This window comes from Pelecanus crispus, chromosome 11, assembly GCF_030463565.1.
Source record: "Pelecanus crispus isolate bPelCri1 chromosome 11, bPelCri1.pri, whole genome shotgun sequence".
In the NCBI taxonomy this organism is placed as follows: domain Eukaryota; kingdom Metazoa; phylum Chordata; class Aves; order Pelecaniformes; family Pelecanidae; genus Pelecanus; species Pelecanus crispus.
The window spans coordinates 5,127,903-5,154,911 of NC_134653.1; the positions used below are offsets into that span (position 1 = coordinate 5,127,903).

At 40.4% G+C, this 27,009-nt stretch overlaps 1 protein-coding gene across 1 annotated transcript in view; it reads right to left on the reverse strand.

Annotated features, from left to right (window-relative positions):
* Positions 1 to 27,009, reverse strand: part of SDK1 (sidekick cell adhesion molecule 1) — a 417,731-nt gene that overhangs the window by 79,538 nt on the left and 311,184 nt on the right. Inside the window, exons 18-24 of the mRNA XM_075718433.1 lie at positions 26,606 to 26,721; positions 23,365 to 23,557; positions 20,014 to 20,112; positions 14,952 to 15,143; positions 12,972 to 13,093; positions 4,520 to 4,629; positions 1,704 to 1,854 (exon numbers count right to left, since the gene is read on the reverse strand). Coding sequence (XP_075574548.1) covers positions 1,704 to 1,854; positions 4,520 to 4,629; positions 12,972 to 13,093; positions 14,952 to 15,143; positions 20,014 to 20,112; positions 23,365 to 23,557; positions 26,606 to 26,721 — 983 coding nt within the window. The remainder of the gene's footprint in view (positions 1 to 1,703; positions 1,855 to 4,519; positions 4,630 to 12,971; positions 13,094 to 14,951; positions 15,144 to 20,013; positions 20,113 to 23,364; positions 23,558 to 26,605; positions 26,722 to 27,009) is intronic.

Here is a 27,009-nt window from a genome sequence, read left to right on the forward strand (position 1 = left end):
ATACGCTCACAGAACTATGCCATTTGCTGTGGGTGTATCAACAGAGATGATACGAATACAATGTATTTCAGAGCTTTATGATTAATTATGGAAATGAATGATAAATTGCTGAAGCATGTGACAAATTCATTTATCGTACATTTTTTACTTTTTTTACTGACTCTCTGCCTACTCATTTATCAGCAGAGATTTATTCTAGTATTCTAACTCCCCAAGCAATTTCAGAGATTAAAATATGAAATAATTAGCCTACTTCATGAAGTTTAGAGTTTTTCCCTGTAAAACTAACTACATGATGCCACGGATGACTGCGATTCAGTTCTGGATCACTGGGAAAGTTTGATATACATTAACATTTCACAGCTTCGAAGACTATCCCGCAGGCAAGCAGGGCTAGAAATGTGACCCTTATTCTGCAGGAAGGAAGGAATTCCCAGCTCCCAGGGGGACACAGATTCACCTGCAGGTCTTGAAAAAAAGAGATTAAACACTTTCAAATGCTGATGTTATTAAGCATGAAAAAGGTACGTCAGGTCATTTTTAGCTGTGGCTGTTGTTCCTCCTGAAACCTGCGCAGTTTGACTCACGAAAACCAGGCTTCCAGGTATCACAGCAAGGAAACACAATCTTAAAAACGTTTTAAAGTCTCTTAAAACAACCTAGAGTTAATTTTGATGTCAGGTATGTTGGTCTGGATATAGTACCAAAGGTTTAACAACATGGGCATGCTATTCGCATGGTAAAGCCACGAGTGAGTTATGTGGGTGCTATCCAATTAGCTGCAATGGCTTTTCTATGGACACCGAGGCGACGCCTTCAAGTTTGATGCTTTTGGTCTTTCAAGGTTCAGCATTAAGTGCAGTGTCCCACTGAGAAACTGGAATTATTGCTTTCTGATGGGAGAAAAACCCCTTGTTTCTAGCCTGATTTTGACTTCCAGCCATAATGAGTTTATGCACGGAAAAGCTAACATTTGGGCAAAAGAAAACCTGTGCTTCATCAACTTCACACCACAGTAAGCCCAGTGGAAAATTCTGCCCAACACGGGAGAAGAAAAGCCATTCTGGAGCAGGTTAATTGCCAAGTAAATCCCAGTGTGGCAAGTCTGCAGGTAACCGAGACAGTCAAAGGGGCACAACAATGTCATCAATCACTGCATCTTCGCAATTAATCATTTCTTTCTATGTTTTATCACATAACTCCACACCCTTTCACATGAATATCATCTTCCTACTGGAGTGTAATGTGCAAACGTTGCTGCCTTTGAACCGCAGCTGTTCAGTACCTGCGGGATGACTGCCAATGGCCGGTGTGCACCTTCTGGGGACTGTTTTGTACAAAGCAAACAACTGAGCCCCAGGAAAGTGCAAATTGGCTCAAGTATTATATTCCTGTCCCACACATTGACCGAGACTGTGGAACTGGAGAGTCTCAAAAGCCAAGGTTTTACACACAGGCATATATTCCCCTGATGAAGTGGCAGAAGTAGTGGCAGTAGGCAATTTAAGTGATTAATAAGGCACTTAAGGTAAATCTCAGATTTCCAACTATTCTGAAGAAGGAGGTAATTTTGCTGTTACTCCTTATACTGAACGCAAGGAAAAAGCATTCCTGAGTGCTGGCCTGACTCCCTGGGGAAGCAGCTGTATCCCAAGCACCAGCACCCGGCTCCCCTCCGCCCCCGTTGCTCCTCGCCAGCTCACCACCCATCGCAGCCACAGGCTGGTCTCGCTGGCCGTGCGGACGGTGACGCTCCCGGGGGCAACATCTGGCGGAGCCTGCAGCGTCTGGATGACCCGGGAGGGCTGGCTGAGCGGGCTGGGGCCCACCACGTTCACCTGCCGCATCCGGAACCTGGAGCGGAGGAAAGATGCAGTGCATGCTGTAACACCTCAGCGAATGGTACCTCTCTTTCCAGAACAGGAAAAAGATGGAAAAATACAAATTAGGTCTTTCTAAATGTTCCACAAAGGTGGTTGCATGTAGGTCCCCTTTGTATTTACTGGTGAATGCTTTATGGTAACTGCTTTCAGATCCTCTCAGGTATTAAAAAAAAATGAAAATGAGATTAGCTTAGGGTCTATTAGAAACTTAGGTATTTGTGTGAGAAATTTATGTTAATTATACCAAGTCTGATGAGCTTATGCTAACAGTAAGTGATTTTCTCTTGCGATGCTTGTACAATACATTCAGAAAGGTATTAAAATATCAAACTTCGGATATTCTCATTCCTTGTCAATATAAAAAATATACTAGTGATAACATTTCCCCTCAATTACTGGTTGAAAGAAGCTGATTTATCCCTGTGCTGCATTTTCAGCCTTCCTGCACAAGAAAGATTAAGTTATTTAATATGGATATGCATCTTTAAAAAATACCCTGTCTGCTTAAAACCATCTCTTCTACAATAGAAATCCCTGTTGGATCACAAAAGATTTAGAGAAATCTTATTTTCAGGAAGCACAAAATAATTAAGACGTGCTGTACATTTCAGATACTCTCACCCATCACAAGCAATTAGAGGTATCCAGCGCTTGCGCATAAATACATGACCTGTTGATACTAAACACTTAATTTTTGGACCTAATGACTGAGCTTGGAAGAAGGGTGAGGTCGTCAACATAGCAGTGTTTACTCATCTGCTCTAGTTTCCCTAGAAAATGCATTAAAAGAAACACATTAAACAAATACTGTCCTTGATTTCACTCTCAAACATTGGCACAAAATATAGAAAAGAAGCTGGCCGCTAAAGATGCGGTCTGATAATTAGCTCTTGTGATGTATTTCCTCAGTGGGCAGTGACTAAAGCTGACTAGAGCACCACAAATCCATTTGGCAACAACTTTCGAGGTTTCAAAAAAATTATATAAAATTGCTCTACACTGAAACAAAACCAAAAAAAAGCTCATATCTGTGGATGCATGAGAGAAAGAACTAGGCAAAATTCAAGGAGCTGCTTTAGCCTACAAATTATGATGAAAAAGATCAGTAGAGAACTAGAAGTGTGAAAGGTGCCAGTGCCAACGAGCAGAACTGCACCTGCTAGGTGTGCAAGTCTTTCTTATTTTGCATGGACACTGAACATTGAACTCTGGGGGGTTGTTCAGCCTGGAGAAGAGAAGGCTGCGGGAAGACCTTATTGTGGCCTTTCAGTACGTAAAGGGGGCCTAAAGGAAAGATGGGAACAAGCTTTTTTGCAAGGCCTGTTGTGAGAGGACAAGGAGTAATGGATTTAAACTAAAGGAGGACAGATGTAGACTGGATATAAGGAAGAAACTTTTTATAATGAGGGTGGTGAAGCACTGGAAGGGGTTGCCCAGAGAGGTAGTGGAAGCCCCATCCCTAGAAACATTCCAGGTCAGGTTGGACGGGGCTGTGAGCACCCTGCTCTGGTTAAAGCTGTCCCTGCTCACTGCAGGGGTTGGGCTGGGTGAGCTCTAAAGGTCCCTTCCAACCCAAAGCATTCTGTGATTCTATGGTACAACCTGCACTTTCCTATTCACCTCTACCTTTTCAGCTTTAAGGATCCACCTTTATGAGACCAAAATCTTCTCAACCTGAAGATAATTTTCCTAAAGCTCTGTACTAGAAAGCTCTGCTCAGGTTCAAAAAATTTTCAAAGAGCTTTCAGTAAAATGTTTAGCTCTTGAGGATGAGGTGTAAAACACTTCAGCAGAGAGTTTGTGAGAAATCTTCCTAGGCTTCTGACTAAGGGAAGAAAATTAGCATACCAGCACTGAATTAATTGTAAATTACATGAGCTTTACTTGGTTACACCTACTTCTCGCTCACAACAGCACATGGGCTAGCTAATAGGCCCTTCAGCCAGCGTAAAAGGGACAAGTTTCTAGCAAGGTGATTTAACACTTGTTACTGTATCTCCTTGCAACCAGCCTTTACATTAGCAAGCTATTTCATGAAAGTATTTTTCATTAGGATTGAGTACCTCAAAATCTCAAATCCTGTCTACACTAAAGCAATGCATCATTTGAATTGAATTGATTTAAAAATCAATCTCGTTTAACCGGGGTGTACCCATAATGTAGATTCACTTCAATCAGTTTAAGCATTGCATATATCTATTAAGCTTAACTTGGTAAATTCTTATAAACAACGGTTTCATCTAACTGATGTTACCAAATCAAGCTAAATCAATAAAATGATGTTTAAACTGATGTAAATATGTAATTACAAGTTTGCCCCAGTTTAACTACAATTGATTTGTCACTGACTGATGTTACACAGGTGCACCCTTTAGATGAGGGAAGTCACAGGATATCAGTTACTCATAAAAGCATTTCACTGTGCACTTGAATTTCCTTTTTAATGTTATGAACTGTATTGTATGTAAATTACAATGTCAGACAAGTAATTTTAAGTATAAACTATGAAAACAGCCAACCTTTTCCCTTTTGTTCAGATTATAAAACAGAGCCAGCTGTTTCCGATTAGGAAAGCTGTTCCATGCTGCTATTTACTCATTTTTTTCATGCTGCAGCTAATTACCTGCTGTTCTTACCTGTAATGAGTGTAAGGAGTAAGGTTTGGTACCTCCAGCATCTGAGCATCAGGTTCATTCTCCACCTCACGAAGACTCACCCACTCTTCTTCATCACCCAGTACACCAACCTGTACGTGGGAAAGGTAAGAAGGAATACAAAGCAGACTGTGTGTGTATATATATACACACACACACACACACAGAATTATATATATAACCTCTTTTGCAATGCGTGTCATCATGCATCAGCAGTGGAAGGACAAATGCATTTAAATACATATTATCCAGCTAATATTAATTTTTATATGACAAGGCACTAGTTATTTGTAAAGCGACAACACAGTCAAGTTAGCCAAGTTTCCTTGTACCTGTTGGGACTTCATTGGGATCCTCTGATAAGATCTATTCCAGAAAAACACCATGAGAGCGCTAATACCCTGCTCAATCTCACTGCTACAATACGAAAGTATCGAGTAGTAATATAACAAAATGAAAAATAGCCTTGATAATAACTCGCAGGAACTGATGCATACTAAGTAAGTCTCAATGGAGGCAAAATGCCACAGAAATGAAGACGGAGAAACAAGAACAAAGTCAAAGAACAAAAGTGTTTTAACCTCATCTGCTGGTCTGCACTTAGATGAGACTTTTCCAAGTGCAATCCTTTGTATTAATTAATCACAACATGTTGCCCCTCATAGTCCCTCAGCTACAGCAGTGTTAGAAGGGACAAAAGGGTGATGAGAACTGAGAGCATTACTTTCCATACAGCTTTCTGGAGATGAAGTGAAGATGAATCAGTACTTAAAAGGAAGTCAACAGGGGATGATAGAAAGGCCAGAGTCTGACCTGGGACCCTGGCAGATGGCAGCATCAGTAGGCAGGGTTGTGTGCATAAGAGCCATGGTAGGAGTGTGGAGGAGGAGACAGAAGAGAGGTGGTAGATGGCTGGGCTTCACTTTGGAGATTCACAAGTGCTGAAACACAGGGGATCTTAGACGAGACTCCCTGATATAATTCCCTAGCACCGTGCACATTTACTCTGGTGTTTCAACCCTACCACAAAGGGCGGTACCTGTAGTCCAAGTCCCTCCCCCTCCCGTGGTACCCACAATCCTGGGCTGAAGGATATCAGAGGGTACATAGGCAGCTATTCCCTTTAGTGTCTATTTACAGACTTAATATCCATGAAGATGCCTAATCCTTTTTCAACTTACTGACACTATCTACTCCCACAGAGTGCTGTGGCAACAAATTCCAGAAGCTCACAACCCACTGTGTAAAGAGCTATTTCCTTTAATCTTTTTTAAACAGATCCCTTACGAGTTCTGTATACTAGTTACAGCCATAGACACTGTCAAAGTACTCAATAGGCAACGTAGCCCAAAGTATCTAGCATACCCCAAGTACTTCAAATAGAAAATTAGGTTTCATTCACTTTTTTTTTTTCCCCTTCAGGAGAAGCAGCCTGATTTATTTATAGATGTTTTAGTTCTTCACTCACCCAGGACTTGATGTGCTGCATATTTATGTTTGTACATGAAGAAATGACACAAGGAAAATTAGGCCAAAGAAATAAGTTCTGTGTTGCACTGTGAAAAGAAGCCTCTGTGATCTTCCTAGCAGAGGACTGCTTTCATGGAGGGATGTGGTTGCACAGGTCGTGATGGGCCTTTCAGTCTTGTGTGTTATCAAGGTCACTGCCACACACCAAACAACATATAAAAGAGATGCCAGTGGAGATTGGCCTTTTAAAATTCCCAGTTCTAACTGAGCTCCATAAATTTTAGTAAAGTCCATGGATGCAGAAGCTTGAAGGAAGCAAGTTGAGACAGGTCTGCACAGTAAAACAGAACAGCCTTAAGCTGAACCCAGAGAACAAAGAGATGATAAAGAGAATTAAAAAACCCCCGAACCCTACATAAAAAAAAGAAAGGAAGAGAGGGTTGATTTCAGTCAAGGAAACATAGAACACTTTTTATTAAGAGTTTTTGATTAATACTGTAGAAAGTCTATAGTAAATGCTTATTTTTTGCAAAACTCCTTGCTCTTAACAGCATCCCCTCAAAGTGCTGCAGTAATTATATAGCAACAATCCACAGTGCTCTGGAGGCTGCAAATAATCTCCAGTAGTGAGTTAGTCTTCTTTTTGTATTCTAAGAACAGTAAGAGCTTTTTAAAATATTTCTTGCATAGCCAAAAAAAAAAAAAAAAAAAGACCACAGGTTTCAATCGTTATGCAGCAGCAGGCAGGTCATTAATACACATTAAGGACCACATGGTTCAGACCCAGAGGCCCACAGGGCTGTGAACAATTGACATTGAGTCAAGCTTGAGAGGTGTCCAAAAACCCCCACCTGTTTTGCAGATAGACATTTACCAGCTGGCTGCAAAGGTGGAAATATTAAGGATCTTTTACTGATTGAGAAGCAGCAAAAGCTTCTCTGTGCCCAGGACTACGGCAAGCACCTTGAAACTGATCCCAGGAGACAGCTTTCTGGTTTTAAATGCTCTCCCTGGTAGGAACGATGGGTGCAGGCTAAGAGGAAATGGCAGACACCAACCAACCAAGCCTGGCATGTTGGTTGCTCCCGAGCTCAGGAACCGCTGGTACAGGTGGCCACTACCTCTACCTGGGCAAATGGCAGCACAGACGATCCCAATTAACCACTTTTGGACTAATTTTCTACCAAAAGGTAATGACAAAGAAGCAGGGGGGGGAAAAAAATAAATAAATAAATTTAAAAAAAAAAAAATCAACCACAGGTATAGGTCTGTGATTCAGCAAAAGATTTGAAGAAAAATATATCGGGAACTTGCTTTAGTTACAGTAATACCTTGTAATGATCCCAGGATCTGGTGCCAGCATTTGGGAAACTAACTCAAAGGATCAGGTCTTCTACTGAAATCAGTAGTATAACTTAAGTGTGCTTCTTTTGTGGAGATTTTTTCCAAAGCAAGAGGATTGGAGGGTGAATGGCTGTAGGGTAGCTTGGTGAACAGCCTGGGGACTTCTGCATGACCACTGACTCGTGTGGCAAGCAATTCAAGGTCACTGCTACTCAAAACAAGTTTCAATTATTTAGCAATAATCTCAGAAATGAGTCTTGGAAGAGAACCTTCAGTGATGGACTTCTGTATTTTTAACTTCCGCAAGATCTATAGTAGATTCCAAGTTTCAGGCTCTTGAAGGAAAAGGAAATTATTTTTGCTGAAACACTCTGATGTCAGATCAGAAGAAACGTATCAGTTTCAAGAATCACACTACAAAGGGGTTCCCACGGGGCAAAAAGAACTACGGGCAGTGGTAAGGATAAAAGAGTCCTTTGAGGGGCAAGAGAGTCCACTATGAGCCACTCTGCATAAAATAAAGTTAATTTGGAGGCTTCTTTCTTGTAGCTCTTTTTTGGGTAACAGTGTATGCAAGCTTCAGAAAAGGATTATGTTTGTTGACAGATGCACACATTTGTTTTAGGAGGCAGATGAGAACACCAACTGCTTTTCTGTTACCATCAACATAAAAACTCCTTAAGAAATGCACTCTGCATCTTGACAGTTCTCCGTACAAGGCCACAATCCCCAGGAGGCCCCAGGACTGCCACAGTAAAAACACCTATGTCTGCCAACACACTTCATAGGATTCTCGATAACGATCAGCCATCACAAGTTAGCACATACGCATTCCCATCTCTCAGCTGTTCCCAGAGCATTACATTCAATAAAAGGGCATATTCATGTATTATTACAGAAATGAGACAGCATAACACAATACTGGATGTGATGTCAGAACTCTTTAATTCTCTATGTATTAGTTTCTCCATTTCTAAAAAGGAAAACGTTAAATATTTTGTAAAGTGACTTAACATTTTCTGATGGAATGCACTATATGAGCAAAGTTGCAGAATTTTGACTTAAAAGAAACAAAAAATAATTAAAAGTTGGAATGAAAAAATCATTTGCTGTGATATTTTGTGTAGGACAGTAATGCTGCCAAAATTTTGAACAGTTATGAAGTACTAACTGCAGGAAAGGAAAACACAATGTTTCTGTACATTACAGAGGCACCCTGTGTTCTACTATAGTTCAAGATATGTCAGAGTTTTCATTATAGAGGTCCATAACTCACACATTTGAAATCGCTTTGGGAGAAATTCAGTTCACAGGATGTCAGCCTGGGCGCAATTTTTTTTCTTACAAAATCCTTAAATCGATTCAGCCATTTTTGATTTAAAGATTGGCAAAGGCATAAAATTGTCAGAGTTTCAGACACTTTATTTACCAGCTCCGAAGTAAAAACGACACCAAGAGAATAACCTCCTACAATGGATGAATCCTATCTGGGTCGCTGACTTAACCCACAAAACCAGACAAATTCATGGTTAAAGTTACAACGTCTTTCCCAACTCACAGCTTTACAAGTGAATACAGCGATAATACTTTAAAGGTTTTACTACTTTGAAACTCTGTTACCGCTCACCATGATATTCATACAAAATCTCTCTAAAGCCAGTAGAAAGGCTTTAAGCAAAAACTCCCTATATTAGCCCATATACTCAGGGCTCCATGACTTGCAATGCCTCCTCGTAAGCGGCCTTCAGCTGTTCCACAGGCCTTCTGCTGTCTGCACGGTAACATTAATCACCAGAAAACCACACTAAACTCAGCAGAAGTTAGCCCAGCTTTTCTAATTAGCCACTGGAAAGCTTGGTGCTGTGGACCAAGCACCTACCAAGGCACAGTCATGATGATGTCATTTATGTACTTCTGACAAAACCCCAGGGGAAATCCAGCATGAGAAAAGTAAGCTGAAACTGGATCGCCGCAGATAGAGAGCGCAAACACAAAACCACGTGAACAACAGCAGGGAGTCAGTGCCATTCTTGGTTGCAAACTGCCAGAAAAAATGCCTACAATATATACTCTAACTGCATCTGAGAGTACAGGATGATTGGAAGGATTTACTGAAATTCTTTGGGGATGAACTTGTTACCTTTGAGTATCAATGCCACCAGACTGTTACTGCTGGTCCTTCTGAACAAGTGTCAGTAGAACCATTATATTACATTAGACCCTCTTCTCTTTAGATTATACTGTAAGGTAATGAAAAAACAATGTTAAAATATGTTTTTAAATGGCATTGATACTTTTTCTGTCATTCTCTGTTTGGAAATCTAGTTTACTCCAGTCCTCTGAGTCTAAATGGGAAGATGGAAAAGAAACAGCCTAGTGACTTTTAAGAAATCCCTTCAGAAGTACAGAATGTAGCTTCACGAGAAACACAGAAATGGGATTTTTAACACTTGATATTTCAGTATCTACCAACACTAAAATCTTAAATACCTGATTCTCCTCTCATGTTCATTGCCATAATTGAGAATTAGTTCCACAGTGGCTCCTGTGAATTTACACCCCAGCACAAAAAGCAGAAGTCAAGGCCAGATGTACAAAATTTCGCATCAACCGCAATTCCCAGCTGTGTTTTTCATCCAAATTGTTCATGAAGTATCAGTCTTCAAAAATGGCACTTGGCCAAAATGGAATACTTGGAACATTTTCTAGACCTGCACTTATCAAGGAAGCTTTGTGCCACATACAGGAACAAAGAAAAATATGTTGGTGGCAGCTTGTTTGTGTGTGTGAATACAAAATGGTTTGTCTGTAAGGACTCAGCCATCCCGAGTAAAGGGTATATTCCCAGTAGAGATGGAAGAGAAGACATATTAAGGGGTGTCCAATGCAAAGCTGTCACCCAGCTGTATGAACAGAGGGGGACACAGATGAAGTGCACGACAGTACCATGTGTTTGTTGGTCATGCTTTGTCACGGACCCACCACCAGCAGAAGTACAGCCCAGAGGGAACAGACCCATGTGGGGACATTGGCCTAGTTCTCCTCCTTCCAGGAGAGATCATGCTGTACAAGGTCTCAGTAAACGGCAACATATTTCTTCCCAAGCTACTAGCTGTTTTCAGCTACTTTGCACCTTGTTGCAAGCTTTCAGAAAGGCTAACATTCAAAAACTTTGTGAATGGGTGGAGATGTAGTCCCTGTACCTGCTTGGACAGAATCTTAATTCTCTAATTCAACTGATTAATTGAAAAGTACACTGGAACACATAGATTAGTGTTTTATGGTTAAATGTGATCCCTGTTACTCCGCAATACCAATTGTTTTAAAGTCATTGTATGCAAAACCATGCCTTAAGTGGCTTCTAATTTAATGCTAAGGCATGAAATGCTTAACAGGGCTATTTAAAGCTGTACCTGGGCCAGTGAATGATATCCAAAAGGAAAAAATCCTCCCTATATTTAGGTTGGGTATAACTGCTGCCCTTCAACCTAACATAGTCCTAAGGAACAAATATGGTTGTCTATGCTGAAATACAGATGTGGCGACAGTAGTCTGTATCCCAGCAGAGACATGTCACTGCTTAGAACAGACTACATGAAAGGCATAAGTGAACACTGGGATGTCAAAGGCAGCTGTTTTGTGAAAGCTTGTGTGTCCTTCAAAGGTAGGCAGAAAAACCCAGGAAGTCCGGAGGGCAGGTCCACAGCAGCTTAGATCCAAGTCAGGATGGAGGCATCCCTGCCCTCGTCTCTGCTCCCACTACCATGTTCTCATCCCCTCCCCTTGCAACGGGGCTCTTCTGATCGCACACACAGCCTGTGCAGGGAGTTGATCTGTCTGAAACTCATTTGTTCTTGGCTGGATCAAGCCTTGTAGCAGCTCTGGGTATGATCACGCCAGAATCAGTGCATGTGGAAGGCAGGAGTAAGAAAGCCTTGTAAGAGTGATGGGGATGAGGAGAGGGAACGGGAGCAGGACAATGAGAGCTCTAGTTTAGATTGGTTAAAGGTGCTGTGAAATCACACTTTAAGAGAGAAGGAGAGTTTGACTGAACTGCTGGCAGAAAGGGGCTGTGAACAAAGGATTGTATGCAGCTGTCATTCTGGAAAGAGGATTTGCTATATCCTTAAGGAGTCACCGTTTTCTCTGCAAACCTGAAAAAATTTTTGTTAATCATGCGAGCAAGATGATTTTTTTTTTTTTTTTTAAATTATATCCACTCGGAACAGCATTTCTTGTTGTGCCAAAGCTAAACAGTGAGGTATGGTGCAGAAGAAACATGCAGGGTAGCTGTGGTGAAAAGAACTACCCAGACTCTGCGAAGACTTTGGCTGTGCGCCTTCGCCACATGGAGCAAATATTCCTGGATCCAAGGTCTCTCAGAACCACTAACCCCTTGACTTTTCCAGCAACACATGAGATGTTGATGACGGTTTGTGAACAAGAAAGATCCTCCCTCCCCTCCCTGCACACCAAGAACCTTTCAACCACTATTTGTACCTGGGGCTCTTCACAGATGCAGATGAACTTCATGGTAATTGTTATTGCAATTTTAAAGCATTCAAATTTATTTCACTTCAGTGGCTTTCTGCAATTCCCAGAATTAACAAATTCCTAGCAATATCAATATGGTGCTCCAGCACAAAAATGCTTCCCAGAATGTGCCAAGCCACTATACTACAGGATTTTAGTATTTAATTCCATAATATGCAATAATGTGTATGTAAACGGTACAAAATGTAGCAACTTGTTCACAACAATCTCATTACCAAGTGAAGTGATTGTATCAACATGTCTAAGTGGTGACGGTGATTTAAGAAGTCCAACATTTGGTCTTAAAAACAGACTATATTATTTATAAAGATCTGTGGGTGGAAAGGAAGAAGCAAAGCTTATCTGTCAGGAGAACAAATGAGGAATATATAACTCCTCCAAGGCATAATGACAGCAGAAAGAGGGATATTGTTTAAAGCTGATGAAGAGGAGAATTCATCCTATTCATATCTAGAGGCCTGGATAGAAAACCTCAGTATATTCCATTACAAGACAGAAAAATACACTCAGTCTCATGAATAATGGTATCTTTACTGTTCAGGGCAATTCCTCCTATACTTCTGACTCTATGAGATAATAATTCCAGGTTTGCACCTGGTTTGAAAATACACCTAATGGAACCTAAACACAGGTTTCAAATCCTTTTTTAAATAAATGGATGGACTTAAGCTCAACTGTATGTGTTGCTTATGATGCATCTGGTGTTCTTCTGAACATAAGCAAAGCTGCTTTACAAAAATCCATGTGAATTATTTAAAAGATAAGCTTTCTCACATATATATATATATTATATATCATATTTTTCTTTTGTTCCTGTGAACAGAAGTTACCGCATTCATATGACCCTGTCCTCACTGGCTACTGCACAGCCATTTCTCACCTAAGCCTCTCGAGCTCCCTTGCATTCCAACCTTGCCAGGACCCCCTGAACAGCTACTATCAGGCCATTTACTGAAGAGCTGTGATCCAAAGTTAAACAAAAACTGTAATCCAAACAGCAATTCACTACTTAGACCCTTTTTAACCCCTCAGAATCTTCATTACGAGCTTTTTGTCAGGGACATACCTGGCCTTCGACTATCCACTTGGAGATGGAGGTTTTGCCATCATACCCTGGCCGGAACTGAAGTGTGGCAGAGCGAGGGCTGATGTTGGAAATCACCAGGTTGGATGGAGCACCTGGAAGTTCTGAAGAAATAGAAATGTAAATGAGAGGTGGAAACGCTCTTCGTCTAGGGCCAAGTAACACGTGTTGACATTCAGTGTTTCAGCATATAAAATACCTTGATAACAATTATAATAAATAGCTGTGGGTTTTTTTTCTTTTTGTCAGAGTATTACATACAGCATTACTATTTCTGCTGTTCTGAGCATGCACCACAATTTTATAGATCAAACAAGAAAATAAAGAGCCCATCTACAGAATTACAGCTACTATTTTAGAGAAGTTGCATAACCAGCAAAGCATGGTGGCTCAGGGAAGAAGGTACTTCCCAGCTCCAGATCTGCCAAGTCACTTGCCAAGTCACCTAATTCCACTGTACTTCTGTTTCTCCAGAATTAAATGACAATAATTTTTACTTACTACTTAAAGTACATAGAACTTTAATACATTAACAACAGAAAAAACTCAAAATATGGGGAAGATTTTGTGATTCTTTTATTGACCTATAACAGATGGGTTTTAGAGGGCATTTCTGATGCCTGAATAAAGTAGATAATTTTTTTTAAATCAAGCCGGTTTGCATTTTGTTTTTAAAATTCTGCACTGTCTGTCATCCAGTATAGAAAGCATATTTCTGCTGCAAATAAAGAGGGTGACCTTCTACAGGGAAAAATCTGCAGCCCCAATCAGATCTTTGCCTCACATCAGTCAAGCTTACAGCGGCATTTACATTTTTAATATTATCTGAATTATCAACAAAAGTAAGCCCAGGAAAGAGATTAAATATAGTTTGTTTAGAATAAATTCCCAATAGTATTTGCATTTGTAAGTAATGGAAATTAGTATTATAATCAGTAATCATTCACAGTGTTGTACTATGTGCAAATGCAACTGGCAAAAAACAGGCAGCTTTTTGGCATATGTTTCACATATGCACAAATACACAATATTTCTTGATTCTTACTTCACATTTGTGGGAACTACGATCGATAAACTAACCCTGACTAAGTAGGAGAATGCTGTTATCTGGCTAACAACAGGGAGCATGGCATTGATCTAGTCTACAGCTTGTCACAATTACCTATGATTAGCGAAAAGAAAGGCAAGTATACTTCAAGACATACAGAAAAGTTTAAAAACACTGGAAAAGGGAAAAATGGGATTACCATCAGTGATGTACACTAACTGCTCCACTTTGGAAAATTCTACTTGTATAACCCATAAATTAACTGAAACTGCTTGTTTGAGGTAAGAATGGGCTTTTTAGTTTGCTTTCTATACTGGATGACAGACAGTGCAGAATTTTAAAAACAAAATGCAAACCGGCTTGATTTACAGGTGCCCAAAGGGTAACTCAGACAATGCAGTACCTCCTCCCAAATCTTTCTCAGGCCACCACTCCCAAATCTTGTAAATGAGATTTTAGTTTCATTAGACAAATGTGTTCTCATAAGTGACATAAGCTATACTACTTATAAATGGAAAAACCTTTCCATTTTAACAGCCTCCAAACTCCACTTTTCCCCCAAAGCAACACTTTTTGAATTGATTCAGGCTTCATTCTTACGTTACTTTGTAAATGTCAAGAGATTCTGTATTGTATCCACTTTACTACTTTGTCCATTCCTTCTGCCATCCCTACAACTTTCTTTGTATTTGTATCGAACAGCCTCAACTTTCTGGTAATTTTAAATTGCAAGTATGTCATGTTACTGTTTTAAACTGTTCTAAAAATTAAATTTAAATTATGTGGTAAAGAATTCCAATGCTTTATCAATAAAACCATTTTTAGTATTACTGAACCAAAGTAATTTGTGATCTTTAGAACATGTAACACAAAGAATCAGCCCTTTTTAATTTGTTTCATGGAGTTTTACCAACCTGGGGGCACACCAGAAGAGATGGTGGAGGACGTGACCCATCCGCTCCCTTTTGCGGTCACAGCTGCCACCTCGATTGTGTAGGTGGTGAGAGATGACAGCCCCGTGATCTTGTACTCCAGCGTTGTGTTGGGTAGCGTGCGGGCAAGACGAGATTCATTCTTGCCATACACCTCCCAGGAGATCTGGTACCCTGAAAAACAATTACACAGAAGTCAGGGGGCCATAGCAGTGGTAGGGTCTAGTTTTTCTTCTAAAACACAGTTACACAGTAACCCAGAGACTGCTAAATTCCTGCTTCTGCAAGACTTGCTTGTGATCAATGGTGGTATGACTTGTTTCCTGTTCTGCTCCATTATGATCACTTTTCATAAGCAGAAAAAAAAAAGTTGAAGCAAACACTGGCTAAAATACCCAAGTATTTTTCTTAAATTTTTATTTCCAATAAGCAATTGATGTAGGTACCCCATGCGGTATCGTCTGCCCGTCAGATTACAGATGGGGGAGGACACGGAGTCTTAACAGTCTGTCTCTCTTTCTCTGACTACACAGTGCTTGCCATGAAATGGCTAGGAAACCTGGGGATAATCTCGCAGAAGGGTGGACTTTCATTTTGTGAACTCTATGAAGCGAACAGGAAGAAACAGTGGAAAATATAACATCATCTCGCTAGCTAGAATATCTAATTAAAAATCTGTATGTGCTTAGTAGGGCTACTCCTTTTCCAGGCTGAAGTAACCGACACTGCTGTATATCTAGAAATACTTACAAATCTGACAATAACAATCAGGCAGGAACATTGTGGGAATCTTCTAGGAACTGAAAACCCTCTACTCCCCACTGCTTGTTCCTCGCACAAGTCCTTTAGCAGGGTGAATCATTATCCTTTCTTTCAAAACCATAGTGTAGCCAACGTATTGTCCAAAACTGCACTCACCCTGACCTCCATATTATTCTTCTATCATAACCAGGCTTTCCTTTTTATCACTTTTATAACCATTTGCCTTCCAAGAACTTTTGAAACTTTCTACTGTCTGATTTGCTCAATTTTACCTCCAAATCTGCTTGTCCTCCTCCTGCCCAGTCCCACTTTATTCTCGTTTGAACCCATTTGAACCTTACTGTGCCAGTCTCCAGAGAGCATGTCTGAAAAGTTTGCTTGATTGCAGCTTTCTTTGTGATTTGACTCAGGGGGAAAAAAAAAAATACACATAGCTGTTGAATGCCTGTGAAATGGAAGTGAGTGAAAAGGACTAACAGAAAGGAATCCCACTGAGTGAACCATGCACGAGGCAAGCTGACTAGAGAAACTCCCTACTGGGTTCCTGTTCCCATCATCTAAGATGAGGAATTCAGACCAGCTGGGGGGCTTGAGGGTTTTTTCCTTTTTTTTTTTTAAAAAAAAACATGATAAGCTGATTAACATATACAAATTGACATAGCAAAATACTTTATGGTATTAATCAACAAGGAAACTTCTCATGAACTAAAAGCGTGGTCAGACAAATATTTCTGCGAGAGTTTGAGAGGTGTGGGATGTTACCCTTCCTCCAGCACTAGCTACCATCACTGACAGAGATTCATGTTAACCTAATTTTGCATGAAAATGGGCTCGGAGTACTCACACAGTCACTAATTATGTTTCAGGTGAGGGGGCAGTGATAAAGAGGGGTGATACTTCAACAATTCCAGATACACAGCGAGCAGGGAAGGGGAAAAACTCCTGAATGCTCACCTGGAGCCAGTTTTAAGTAAGCAACAGAATGGTAATTAATTAATTCAGTAATTTACCAATATCTCAGAGACACCATGGCATTTTGATGCTCTCTGAAAAGGCTTCAGAATCATTTACCAGCGATCAGAGTTTATGTAGTACAGGCAAGATTATAATCTGTATGAAGATTTTGACAAAATTTAAGGACTCCATTGCCTTTATTAATAGAAGGTTAACAGAAAGGTGGGGGATGACTGTCTGCTCTATTTGATGCTCAGTGAAGAGGCATGAAGGAGTTGCAAACAGAACGGCCATCACAAACACCCCTTTCTTCCAAAAGCAGCAGGTGCTGTTTGTTCCAGACAGGGCAAGGTGGAAGAAAGAGGAGTCCGAGGAAGGTGCAGTTCTGCCTCTCCCCACTTCCCAAAAGAGGACACAAAACTAGCAGCCGTGTCCCCAGCCAGCAGAATGTCCGTGTGCAGCCATGCATGGAGCAGAAACTGGGCAAAGGCCACGCCGTGGCTCATCTGTCTGCCTGGGAGCTGGGGACGACCCTGCTACGCCTGCTTTGAACCCTACACATGGGCTGGCAGAGGGAATCAAGGAGCATCTCCTCAGAATAAAACAAAATGGGTTGCTCAAAGCAATACATAACCAGGAGATAAGGAGGGGACTTTCAATGCTCTCCCCATCTGTTTGTTGCTTACGAACAATAGAAAGTTTCATCCACCATGCACTAGAGAATCTTCAGTGATCGAGACATCTTCTCTCCCATCTAGATAAGCTTTGGATATGCATCAAATGTTGGTGATTATTCTTTGAACATTTTATGTTTTCTCCCTTGTGACTATAGGGATTAGATCCCGCTTTCCCACCCATTAGGTGCACAGTCTCTATGTATCTCTTTACTGAAAAAATGTTCACCAGGAAAAATATCCTGAGTTCACACACAAATTGAAGAAGAGGCACAGAGGCAGCATTTACTGTTGGGATATTTCACTCCCGAAAGTATAGTTAAATTCTAGTCATAGAAAAAAACGCAAACAGAAAAATACGTACATACATACCGCGCAGCCACAAAGCCAAATGTAATCATGCATAACAAAAATAGATGAAAAAGTGCTGAAGGAAAGGAACAGCATCCGCCGTACCCCCAAGTAGCACTTAAGCCACAATGACTGACAGATGGGTAGAACTTTAGGACATGTGGTTGGTAGAAATGTGCTCTCTGTTTTACCGACATGATCGCTGCCAGAAATGTGCACGGGGGAGTCCAGGCGGCCTGGGCTGAGTGTTTCCTCTGGCTTCAGTGTAAGTGAGAATAGGAAAGGTGCCACAGAGCCTTCCCGTATGCTTTGGCACTGCACCCTCTCCACAAAATGCTGCCTAACGGAAACTAATGACCAGAGGAGTTTCAGAAATAATTTTCTGTTGATCTGGAGTAAATTCTCTACAAGAGAGCAGTACACCCAATCACAAGCTGTCCGTCTACATCCAGGTCCTCATAAATCAATGTTTACTGAGAGAACGAGGAAGATACTGAAATTTACAGCAAGAGTAATGGGCAATTTCCCAGAGCAGGCTGGCTGCCAGGCACCACCCTCCGTGCTTTCCTCCTCCCCGCTCTGGTGCATGGAACAAGAGGGTCCAGTAAAGATATCAATGAGCAGAAATGATGAAGAATTGCCTCCCTAAGCACTCAGATCTCCAAGCAGCCCTCTATAAACCTCTGAGCTACTCAGGGCATGAACAATTTTACTAGTCTTTTCTTCTAGCCCCAACACAATTTGCATCATTAAGGACATTTCTTTTTCCTTATAAACTTTGCCGGGCATTTTTACACTGGTGTTTCTTCATGAACAATAGAACTTCTTGAGTTAACTCTTTCTGAAACAACTTGCCCCAAGTATAACACGGTCCATCATCTTGCTCCACCAGGTTTCAACCTATTCTGGGAGGCAGCTCTAGCAAAGCAATTCTGCAACGCTAAGCATGCTTAACAAGGATGGGTGTTACATCATCTTGCTTAGATAGCTAGGCTTGGCTTTAGGTACCTAAATTTAAGCACTCGGGCTTGAAGGCTTTGGCCATCTTCACTGAATAAATACTGCTCTGCTTTCAGAAGTCATTAGTTTCTGTTCTCGAACCACTGAAATCTGCATATTTCAGGAAGGTTACTATGGTATAAAGGCATAAGATGATCTGCATAAGGACTCCACGTATACTATAAACAGCATGGAAGACATATGTACAAATGGTGTGTGTTACTGATACACAAAGAAAACACTGACAAGTGCAAGTCCTATCAAAATAATTAGAACTGTCAAAGTTAAAGTGCTTCAGGAAATTAGACTGATACAACATTTCAATGTTCAGCGGCCAGAAAGTCTGATTTTTTTTTTTTTAAACTCCTAACATGTATTTAGTTTTTAGAAATTATCATATAATTTCTTAAAAAAAAAAAAATTAAACATTTCAATGTCAATGGTCCCAAAACAAAATATTTTGATCCATGTGACATGATCTTTTTGCTTCCCAACTATGATTTTTAGCTCCAGTAATTTAAAATTTGGGAGCTTTCTTGCACTTCAAAACCTTGAAAGCCTTTGTTAAATGGAATGTCCATCCTGTGCAGCTGTAATAGTTTCCTATCTGAAAACAATATTGCTTCTGTTGATAAGAACTAGAGTTTTTCCTCAACTATTTATAGCTTCCTTTATGAAAAATAATGAAGTTGCTGATGTTGTATCTACACTGGCATACAGCAAATAGATAAGTAGCTTCTCAAATGGCAAGCTCATCAAAGAGAAACAAGAGAGTTGTGAACCCTTGTGATGGTTTATACAAAATTAAGTAATGACATGCAAATTCTGTCACGCAGGCCACAGCCAGACCACTTGATCACAGATGAAGGATGCTGCTGATTTCAGGCTTGGTCTTGATTGCAAATCTTAGCAATGCCAATCCAGATTTTGCAGCTGTAAACTCCATGTAGGAACACCCCACCTTTGGGGCAAAGGCCAAGCACCGTCTCACAAGTTTCAGAAATTTAGTAACACAGGTGGAGATCACAGCAGATTTAACAAGAGCAGAAACTCCGTGGGGAGCTGATTTCTAATACAGACTGCCTTTTCAGTGACCACAATCATGAGCTGCCAGTAATTGGACCCATACTTTCTATAACGTGCCCTAGCTGACATTTCAATTACCCAAAAGAGGGACCAGGAAACCAGCACTCGCAGTAGCCAGTTCTCCCTAAATGCTCTGTTATGCAAACATTTTTTGACTGCAATGATACACACACTTAAAAAATAATAATAAAAAAAAGGAGACAGCAGGTGATACTTGCCTGTAATGATGCCATTTTTCTCTACAGGTTCTTGCCAGCTGACCTTGAGAGACGTGTCCAGAATCTCAGTGAAACTCAGGTGTGCCACCGCTCCTGGCTCTGGCAATCAGAAAAGGAAATTTGTTAACACAAGAACCCCACGTACTTTTGATCTGATTCATGTGGCAAGGTTAGGGCTGAAGGAATAAAACAGTGAGCTGGGGCCAAGGGAAGCCTGCTGGAAGCCTGCTGGAAACATCAGTGAGAGCTGCAGGGGAGAGGGGAGAACGCAAGGTGTTAAGAAGTGCTTTGGCTATCATCAGATAAATTATTTTATCCAGTCATCATCCTAACTGCGCAGAGAACTAAAGAGAGTGGCAGCAGGAGACTTGCACGCAACTTGTTCTCTGCCTCTCTTCTTGATCTAATCTAATTAGAACAATCAAGCTGGCAATCCTAGGAGCGATTGCGTTTGCTCTTTTCCCTCAACGACGGTGTGTGGCATTTCCCTGTGCTGCTGTGCGTCGCTTCTCTGGCCTTAGGTCTGTAGCAACACCACCAGCACCCCCTGCACCTGGAAGGAGCCTTTTGCCTATGCAAGGTCAAAGTAAGGACAGTCACCAAGCCACTGCTTGGATAGATTCTCTCAAAACAACTCTAAAAACGTCCAACATAATGGCAACTGTCTTCTGTAAAATGAATACAAGTGTGTGAAACTTTTAAAGGATTTTTATGATGTAGCTCAAGAGCTCTTAAAAATTTCAGCTCCCTAGTGTGCAATGAAAGAGCATAAAATGGAATGACTGTCAAGAATATGCCATCCTCCCTCAATTTTGATCTTCAAGGAAGACATCCTGACTGATTTTTGATCCAACTGCTGTTCTGTCTTCAATCGATGTACTGGAAAAAGGAGTTTTTGTTCACTTTATATTCACTGTGCTTCTGTCATTGGATCCCTGCCCGAGTATCCTCCAGCACCACTGACATCAGTTGGCAATTTCTCGTCTGCAATTTCATATTTTGTTTCCTCTTCACTTTAGTCCAGTTTCTCATTCCCCTCCAGCTATGACAAAAAAAAAAAAAAAAAAAAAAAAAAAAAGCCTGCCAGTGGGTCAGCTACAACCACATTTGCAATTCTGCAATCCTAGTGAGGAAAATTTCCAAATCCATTCTGTGATATCTAGTAGTCAAAGCATTACAGAAAGAATTGCTGATCTGGTAGTGATCTCAGGAATACCCAACGAGAGCACAGCAATTATGCACTATTTGGGACCATGTATCTGCAGACATGCAAGTCGCATACTCGCAAAGCTTTACTCCAATTAGCTCCTGCAGTTGCAGTCCAATTTTAATGTCATAATGAAAAACAGGTGCAGGTTACTCCAAGCCAGGACACATTGCTTCTGACTGGATGTCAGATTTTATTTGACCTACAGTTCATCAGCAAACAGATCTGTTTCCACTATTTTTTTTTCTAAAGGATTGCCTAACTTTGCTATACAGACAGAAAATTACCACCTGAGAACATGAATGACAGTCCTTTTGAATCTTTTTTCCCACCACATAAATCCTGAAGCAACTTAGATTCAACGAGTTCTCCGCAAAGATGCATTATAGCATCCTGCACTTAACTTCTCAGTCACCGTGAAAACTAAGGAAAGCAATTCTGAAGGATTAAAAAAAAAAAAAAAAAAAAATCCTGCTCATCTCTACTGCTGAAGCTCCTCGTAGCATACAGCTGCATACACCAAGAAATGTTTTAAATGTTTTACAAAATACAAGTCTGGCTTTCTCTTGTTTTATGTTTCATGATGGAATTTTTTTGTGTTCAAAATGGCATGTGATCCCAACATTTCCCTGAGATGCAACCAGTGCCTTGACTTTGCCCTTTCTCCCACTTTGCACAAAGTCTTTAAGGCTCATTTCTGCAGCCTTTCCTTCAGCAGAAATATTAATAGCCTCTTTCCTCTTCCCAGCTGATTAGTTTTTGCAAAATCTTAGGAGTCTCATCTCTTTGGTTTCTTACTCTTCTGTACTTGCTGAAATTAGCCACAGGGTTCAAATGTCGCTGGAGGACCTAAGACAGACAGTCAAATACATTTACAAATCATCATTGTCAAAAGCTTCATTTCCTTCGGAAAACAGGCAAAAAAGTTAATACTACACACAAGAACCTAATGCATGCTTCTCTGTCCTCCATGCCTTTGGCTTCAGCCCCAGATAAACATGTGTGAGTTCATATTAATGGTTCACACAGATTTCTGGTAGCTAAATTGCTATCTCTGTGATCTTCTAACAAGCAAAGGCTTAAGTCTACGATCTGCTTTTGGGGCTCAGGTCTAGCATATGGAGGAGACTAACCAAAAAAGGAAAATCCATGGGAAAGCATTTAATTTTCTTCATGTTCTTTCAAGAGTATCTCATGAAAAATTGGATTAGCACTTTGGGCCTCACTTCTGTGAATGTTAATGATAATCAGGTTTTTCTTTACGGGAACATTGACTAACCTAAAAGATCCCTATTAAGGCAAAGCAGTATTTCTAAAAACAATACCTTAATGGATGTATTAGGCATCTTTTTATTCTGATTTGGATCTGTAAATGTGCAGCAGTGTTTATGATGCTCCATGACAGGAAGATACTGAAGCGCTGGCCAGGGCCAAGACCACTGAGGACACACAGTTAGCTATGAGGGCCACTGCAACTTAGTTGTTATCTGCATCAGACACATGCTAGACTTGTTAGTCCCAAATACGTTTTAAGCAAACACTTCCAAGGGGCCACAGAGGCCAAAACATTTTCTGATGCAGGAAATAATTTATATGCTAAACTATCCAGCTCATTTGATTTGATCATTTGTTATGATCCTGGTTCTTTTATACAAGCCCTTGCAATATAATATAGATACAGACCTTTTCAATATATTGAATAACAGAAGGAAACAATCGTGAATTAATCATTTACCTCCACAGGAAGTTCCAGTGCTCAGTTCCTAAGAAGATCAATTCATATTTATTCAGATGCCTGAACACGGATTTAAGTGCATAAGGGTTCACAGACATAAACAACGTGTTGTGTGTTAGCTGAACCACACTGTGAAGCTTTCAGCTTTCTGACCAGTGTAAAAAAAATTGTCAAGGTTTAGTCCATAACGAAAAAAATATCAAATATCATTCACTTGCCACAGGCCAAAAGAACACACATGGACAACTGGCTGAGGTCATTGTCTGACGCAATGTAACTTGACAAGAGATTGCAAACTGATTGTGAACCTGAGGTTCAACTTTAAGCACCCAGATTTGAAAATTCTGACTTTTGCATCCAACCAACCAAAACCAAGCATTGAGATTCTCTACCAGTGCTGACTACTCACTGTCTTCAAGGGTGCGCAGGAGCTGGGGCGTGCTTCGTGGTCCATCGCCAGGTGTGGTGAAACACAGAACCGACGTATAGTATGTAGTGTATTTCTTCAGGTTGGTGATGCAGCCACTATGAACACCATGAAAATCTGGAGCAATGGTGACCATCGTCACAGTCTCTGGAGCATCCACTGGCCATGCTAGAAGCTAGAAAATTTAAACGTGGATGAGTTCTCATTAGAAGCTGTGTCTATTTGGAATCAAAGTATGCTTGGCTGCCAAACCCATCTTAATCTGATTGTAAAAAACAAGCAATGCTGTTAAACTACTGTCAGCTCTGACACTGAACAGATGGATATAACACTGTTACTATGATAACTGGAGGGATGTGTATAATACTCACTAGTGATGGGGGATATACTGATACCGTGGAGGTATTGCAATTCTCATTGTCTGCTATTGAACAATGCCAAAATTATTGTGAACGATTATTTGTGTGACATGAGTCTTTTGTTTCTCCCTGGACTGCTCTGACCAGCCTGGACAGCCTCTGCTGCTGAAAGGAAGCTGAAGGAAAAAAAGTACTTTCAGTGCTACTCCAAGATAAATGTTTGTCTTACTTTAGGGTTCCTTTAAAGATCCCACTGGCTGAGGAGGTTAGTGGGATAAGGAGGAGAGAGAGGGGGGGAAATCCTCCTTCCCGTCCCACAGCCCCCGCAGCATCCCATTGACCAGCCTTGCCTACAGGCTGAGAGTATTACAATGGTCGGTGGTTTGGGGATATCCAAACTGTGAATGATTCAAGTGATTCTGGAACTACAGAAAGAATAGAAAATGGTTGTAAAGATGATTACTACAATTTTCAACACCTGGGTCCCAAAAGTTAGACTCCTGAAGGCGTTTTCATGCATTTAAAGTATTGTGCTTCTCAGATGTACTCAGTTTTTCCAGGTTTCATTCATCTCAGTGGATCTTCTAGGTGATCAGTACTTCTTAGAATGGAGTACCTTATGTGTAGGTACCTAAAAAATTCATTTTTGGCAAATGACTTTGAAATCTTAACACAAATTTTGAAATCGCCTTAACGGCTTAGGAGTCTAAAGCTTTAAAGTGCTTATGAAATTTTTATTTTGTCCAAAAATCCTTACTTTGTCTCTTATATAAGCATGTTAAAATTCTCAGCCTTACTCTGTATCTGTGTAAATCCTGCTACTTGTATTGATTTCAGGCTCATAAACATGAATAGATGCCTGAAATTGATGAGCCATATTTGACACATTTAGCCAATGTCTATAGTTTCTGATAATCAGAAAGCACAGTTAGAGGACTATAAGGAGTAATTTTGATAGGAATATTTCATATTTGAAAAGGTGCACTTTACAGCTTCTTGAAATGCAAATAAATTTCAAAGAAAAGATAAAAAGGGAAAATGGTTGATGGAATAGTAAGTTTTATTTTCTTTTCTAAATCACCTTTGTGGATTACAATTGGCATTTATAACTTTGGAGGACCGAACTTCTCTTTTTTGAGTACATTTCATTGCACAGTCTTCAGGAAACGTGCAGAAAATAAAGGTGAACAATTCTGTCAGTTGAAGGAAAAAATGTGTTTAATCCTACAGAAAAACAAAGGCCTAGCTTTGACTACTGGTAATTTATAAATCATACAAAAAACTGTGCAAAAGAAGTCACTGACAGAAATGTTCTCACACAGTCTTTGTACTACAATTCACAATTCCTATGAGAAACAGGAATGCTAAAGCTGTTGCAATCTACTGCAATCAAAGAAATCCAAGGAAAGAGAAATTTTGATAATTTCAAAAGTTTTCACTGACCACAGACAAAAATTGTGATTTTAGTTATTTTACACCATTGCTAAAGAAAACGAAACATAATTAGAGGTAGCTATGCCATGAGAATAAGGATCTTTAGACTGAGAGTCTGTTTGAATAAAATAAAGAATAAAAATCTGAAATATGACTTTTGCAAATCTGACTGAGCTCACCGTGCTTGGACTTGCATCAGAAAATTATAGTGCATTGCAGTCCACTGAGCCCAAAAAGTGCTTTTATTCTCCAGAGTCTGAACAGAAGCCAAGTACTACTTTCGTACTGAGGTTTCAGGATATACTGTTGCAGCCCTGTCAGTCACCTAGTCTTGAGAGCTGACTCCATCTCTGGGAAAAACAGACATACCCACCTACATGTATATAGTACTTCAGCAGCGGTATTCTGAAACCATCACTGGTTTTTATGAGAAATCTATAGATGGGAAAAATGCTCAAACTCCCATGCATACCTCTGTCTCAGTTTCTCCATCACTTCAAGAAATTCTTAGAGAAGGATTAAGTCTTCCTAAACTTCTAAAACCCACCTACAATCCACCACAGCTTGTCTTCTGAACTACACATCCTTCTCAGCTCACCCAACATTCCCTCACCCAACACCTAAATCAACCTTCCTCCTCCCCACTCATTTAAGATACCTGTCTTCCCTTCCCTGCTCTGTGACTCCTACCAGATTTCTCTTTGCTCTTTCCATGAATGTTTTTAAACCCTTTGTTTATTATGCCCCTATTGCCAAACCGCTGAAGGAGTGTCTATTAAGCAGTGCTTCCTGAGAGACAGAAATAAACCACTCCAGCTACCTTCTTAGCATACACTCCACTGGTCAAAGTACCAGCAAGTGCTCTGTTAAGCACTCTCTACTCTGCGTCCTGTAATAGATATTGCCAGTTGCCCCATCAACAGGGACTTATCATGCTAACTCCGAGTCATCAAGCATGATTAATAAATTCTACATTCTTATATCTCCCAAATCGTCACAGTGGGAAAGTTAAGACAAATATTTAGTGTGATGTCTTGGTTCCTAATGAAATGAATGGGAATTTTGCATTAGAGTAAATAGAAATCTCAAGGTTGATTTTCAGTGGCACAACGACATATCTCCCGTGTTGACTTTCCAAACCGTTTGACATTGAACTGCTTTTTGGCTTTGGAAACTCTCCAGGTAAATGACATATGTATTAGGGCTTCTAGCCTATGCCATATACCCTTTTCAAAACTTACAGAAACTAGCAAATGTTAGGAGCAACAACTGCTCACTTGTCTCTTCATTTTATTCATGTATGATACCCCTGAAAATACACAGTCACTTTGGAGATTCAGAGATTATTAGATTCAACTTCTAATCGTTATATACCAGGACTGTTTAAGGCAAATGTTATCTGAAGTTACGGAAATCATGTTTCTACTTACCTTGTATCCTTGGTTAATACCATTGATGAACTGTTGGGGTGGAGGGTTCCAGAGGAACTGGATGGTTGTGGAGTTCACGGCTTCAACTTGCACATTCTGCGGCGGAGCTGTAGGCACTGCTCCCAGCCAGAAGAGAAGGGAACAAAATAAAACAGAGCAGAAGAGGGATGAGGGGACAAAAGAGAAAAGCTGTTCGCTGCCACTGATGAGCACAAAGTACTAACAACCTTGAGGAAAGCATGCACTTCCTGTGAAATGGTAACCAGCAATGATTTGGAAAGAAGGGCAATTGGGTTAATTTCTCATTCCGTATTGGAGATTCTTTCAAGGGGAGGGGATGAAATTATTTCTGTAGCTTCTTATTCCACAGATGAGTTACTCATAAAGACTTGAGACAGAAGCTA